The 4,311-nt window shown below is 25.5% G+C and overlaps 1 protein-coding gene across 1 annotated transcript; it reads right to left on the bottom strand.

The window, feature by feature from the left end:
- Window positions 1-2,176: 2,176 nt before the first annotated feature.
- LOC130982079 (non-specific lipid-transfer protein 2-like) lies at window positions 2,177-2,771 on the bottom strand. The gene has a single exon (XM_057905935.1). The coding sequence runs from the start codon at window positions 2,663-2,665 to the stop codon at window positions 2,369-2,371; it is 297 nt and encodes a 98-aa protein (XP_057761918.1). The 5' UTR covers window positions 2,666-2,771; the 3' UTR covers window positions 2,177-2,368.
- Between the last annotated feature and the right edge of the window lie 1,540 nt (window positions 2,772-4,311).

The raw sequence follows: 4,311 nt of genomic DNA, 5'->3' as shown, positions 1-4,311 counted from the left end.
CTACCTGCACAAAAATTCTACCCGCATCTTATCTTATCTACTACGAATTAAATTGACAACCCTACCCAATCCAATAAAATCAGATTGAATATCCACAAATAAGATACATATTACCACCCCTATCTATACCCCTTACACGCCTCTAATAAGTAGCTATTGAGTTGGATACTAATTTGAAAGAGTAGGTTTGGCACGATTACTTACTCATTATTGGTGTCTCCTATAATAACCAAAAAGATCGAATATGGTAATTATGCAACCAAAATTCAACCAACAATGACATTTAGGTTGAGAACAAATTATAAAAAGGTTTATATAGTAGATTTTGATAGATGCCACCTAAGTTACTTGGATTTCTCTTTTTTTTTTTTGGGTTCAAATTTTTTTTGGAATTTTTTTAAAGTAGATTCAACTATTAGAAATATAACTATTAATATTATCTTTTCTTATTATTTTAAGCTTTTAGAATGAATAATTTTATAATATAGTATCAAAACTCTTTATTTAAAAAGTTTAGAGTTTGATCATTGGTAAACTCCAAAAATAAAAAAATAGTATAAAACAAATAAAAAGAAAAAAAAATCTCCTATCCGGTGGTTTTGATTTTAAAAAATATATTAATTCAGTGTTTTAAAAATACAATATTTCTATCTATATCTCATATGCTAAATATAATTTTATGTTTATATATTTATATCTCAATATTCTATTTTTATAAATAAAAAACTAAAAATTTTTATTGGCCTCAATCAGGTCTTGAGCTTGGATGCACCTATTACAAGATAAAGATCATAACATTAGACTAGGGCCTTGCGTTAACCTTTTTTTTCTTCTGGAAATTAATCAACTTGATTTAAGACCCAATAATATTGACCAATGAACCTTAGTTCAAGTGGTATAAGTTCTTTTTTCTACTAAGAGATTTCAGATTCGATCCTCATTATATACAAATTTAACCTAAAAAAAAATATCATATGTGTGAGTGTATAATTTAAAATTGAAAGTCCAATCTATAGATAAAAAAAAAGACCCAATAATATTAGACTATAGTTAATTAATGGAGGCCATGTTATGACTCAAAAGAGAAGCTTATTTTTATAGTCGTAATATTAGAAAAATACAAAAAATAAATAAATTTTATTTTATTTAGTATTTATTAAATATTATAATAATTAATAAATATTATAATAATTAATAAATATTAAGTAAGATAAATTTTGACTATTTTTAACTAATTTTTTTTAATTACCGAACATTTTTATTTTCAGAAAGACAGTAATAACGTTTGAGTTGCTGTCTTATTAGTTTCAAAGTAAATGTATCTAGTTTTTCCACACGACCAAAAGAATAAATAAAAATCTCGTTTTCCTTGATCCAATAATAATAATAACAATAACAATAATAATAATAATCTGGTCTTAAAATTTAGCTAGAGGCCATGGGAAGTGAATAGAACCTTTCTGTCTTTCTTCCATAAAAGAGAAAGTGATTATCGGACCTATTATAAGTCATATCGTAAACTGATTATATTTTAATAATAGAAAAATAGCCACCTCTCTAAACCCAAAAATAAATAAATAAAACAAAACAAAAGAGGAGCAAAATAATAATCTCTTTATATATAATTAATTAGTCTTTTTAGCTTTTACACTCACCATAATATCATTTTTATTAGAAGATGAAGAATATTGTGGCACAACCTAAGAAATTAAATGGGTAACCTCATGAAGCTACTTGAAAATAAGCTTCAATAAAGTCAGTTAAATTGAACCGTCAATATTGAATTGCTACTATCGTCAATTTTTATATATAAATAGAGATGAAAAGTTGACAACATATAATAATTGTTACAAGCTTTATATTGGGTGTCATGAAAATAATGTTTAATACTATATTCTTTTTCTTAATCATCAATATGCTCAAAAATGATTATCCCAATAGAATAAATTGTTGACTCAAAAATAATCACGATCATACCAATTATCAAAGTATATCTATTTCTACAAGGAAAAGTCTAAGGATTATCAATTTTATTGTATTTTGACCAGTATGTAATTAGCGAGGAAGGTGAGCCATTAGATGAAATCTCACACCAATCTCACACCATCAAATCATCATTGATGGCTAGTTGATGGCTACCAATCACAAATGTTGTTGGCCCTAGCATTGCTCTTCATTAAGGCAAATCCTTCATTGTATATTAAAGTAATTCATTCATAGTGTTCAAGCCAGTACAACCGTTGAACATAATTATTTTCTTATTGTGCCATATATATAAGATACATCACACAACGAAGCTAAGATAACATATATATTACTATTCATATGAAGTAATTACTATTTTTATTTTAATATAATAATAATATAATTAGCATGTGGGGAAGGGAACATCACAAGAGCTAGCAATTTTTCTAGAAGCGGGAGAATTAACATACTGCCTTAGGCTAGGGTTCTTGAGGTAACCACAAAGGCATGGCCTCTGCTCCTTCAGCCTTTGGCAGCATGTGCTCGATGGCGGAGTATCCGACGTGAATGCTGCCAAGCATGGACTTAACTGTAGGGGACTACATGTCACTGCTTCTACTGGTGGAGATACTACCACCAGAAGAAACAGTGAGATGGCCACAGCTACGGCCATCACATAGTTAGAGAAATTTTTCATCATGTGTGTATCCTCTACTAATTTCTTAATTAGCTTTTTTATGTGACTCTATGCACCAATACAATATCTGATGAATTGGATATTGATTATGTGATGATCTCAAACTAAACTTGTGCACCAATTTATAATGAGTGTGTGATATAGTGGAGAGAGAGAGAGAGTGGGTTTGGTTTGTTCATTATATTGGCAAATAATATATTCTTTTGTAATCATGGCATCATGCATACATGGAAGTGGAAAAAAACAGGAAAACAAATTTCACCATTTTTTATAGATTAAAATGTTAAAGGTTTTTTGTGGTTTTGGGGGGGGGGGGGGGGGGGGGGATTTGGGTTGGTTGATTTCGAAGGTTGGTTGGGTGGGTTTAACTTATTAGTTATTACTAATTAAAATCAAGTTGGGTTGGTCCAGTTGTTAACTTATTAGTCTGTTTAAACAAGTATAAGAGATTCAAATCTCACTTTGTGCATGTAGCAATTCATTGACCAATAACAAATTAGTAAATAAAATTCCGATCCACGACGAATTACCATGAAAAGAAACTTATTACTGATTAAGAATAATATTTTTTTTAGAAAAAATGATACTTTTATCTTCCACAAAATGTTTAAATGGCATCCTCTTTTTTTTTATTTGTAATATATATATATAAATATATATATATTTATTTGTGTTTGTAAAATTAAAATAATATACATTTTAGTTTATTTTGACTAAAATATCTATTAATAATTATTATAATTATATATATTAGTAATAATTACTTGATTGATAATAATAATAATAATTTATTATTGTGCAAAATTTTTTTTAATTTTTAATATTTTATCACATAATATAGGATATTTTAACTTGAATAAAAAATATTTAATTTAAAACGTTTTAGATATTTTTATATTATTAATGTAATAAATTTTATCTATTTGCTATTGTCATAATTTTTTTTATTTTGTCAGATGATATAAAATATTTGAACTTGTTACAAAATATTTAATTTAAAGTTTCTATATATTTCATGATTATTAATATAATAAATTTTACTTATTTTTAATATTTTATCAATAATCATGAAATAGATAAAAAATTTATATAATTTTTGTAACAAGCCAAAATATTTATATTATGTAAAAAATATTAAAAATAAATAATTATTTGAATCAACCAAATAATTATCACTAATATATATATATATATATATATATATATATATATATATATATATATAATTTTTTTATGTTAAAGTGTTTTTTTTAATCTTATATAAAAAATATATATATTTTATAAATAAAAGAAAGGAAAATACCATTTATACATTTCACAAAGAAAATGAGTGTTTTTTTCCCTACTTTTTATAGCTAACAATAATTAGTCTTAGAGTGTCTTGCATTGATTTGTCTCTTAAAAGTTAAAACAAAAGAGGTAACAAATGTTGGGGATGATTGACTAAAAGGTATATGATTGGGTGTACAAATAAAAATAATGCACACTCCTTTTCATTTAATTTTGTTCTCTCTCGTAGTTTTATTAGGTATTTATTTCTTTAATTTGAATTGCTTATATAATATTATTACATCTTTATATCTTCTTGAACTTTAAAATACAAACATATTCTTAGAATATTGGTTTATTTAGTTTTCTATGGTTCTTTT

Source organism: Arachis stenosperma, chromosome 5, assembly GCF_014773155.1.
Source record: "Arachis stenosperma cultivar V10309 chromosome 5, arast.V10309.gnm1.PFL2, whole genome shotgun sequence".
NCBI classification, from domain to species: domain Eukaryota; kingdom Viridiplantae; phylum Streptophyta; class Magnoliopsida; order Fabales; family Fabaceae; genus Arachis; species Arachis stenosperma.
Note: the sequence above shows the minus strand (reverse complement) of the source record. Positions and strands in the feature narration are given on the sequence as shown.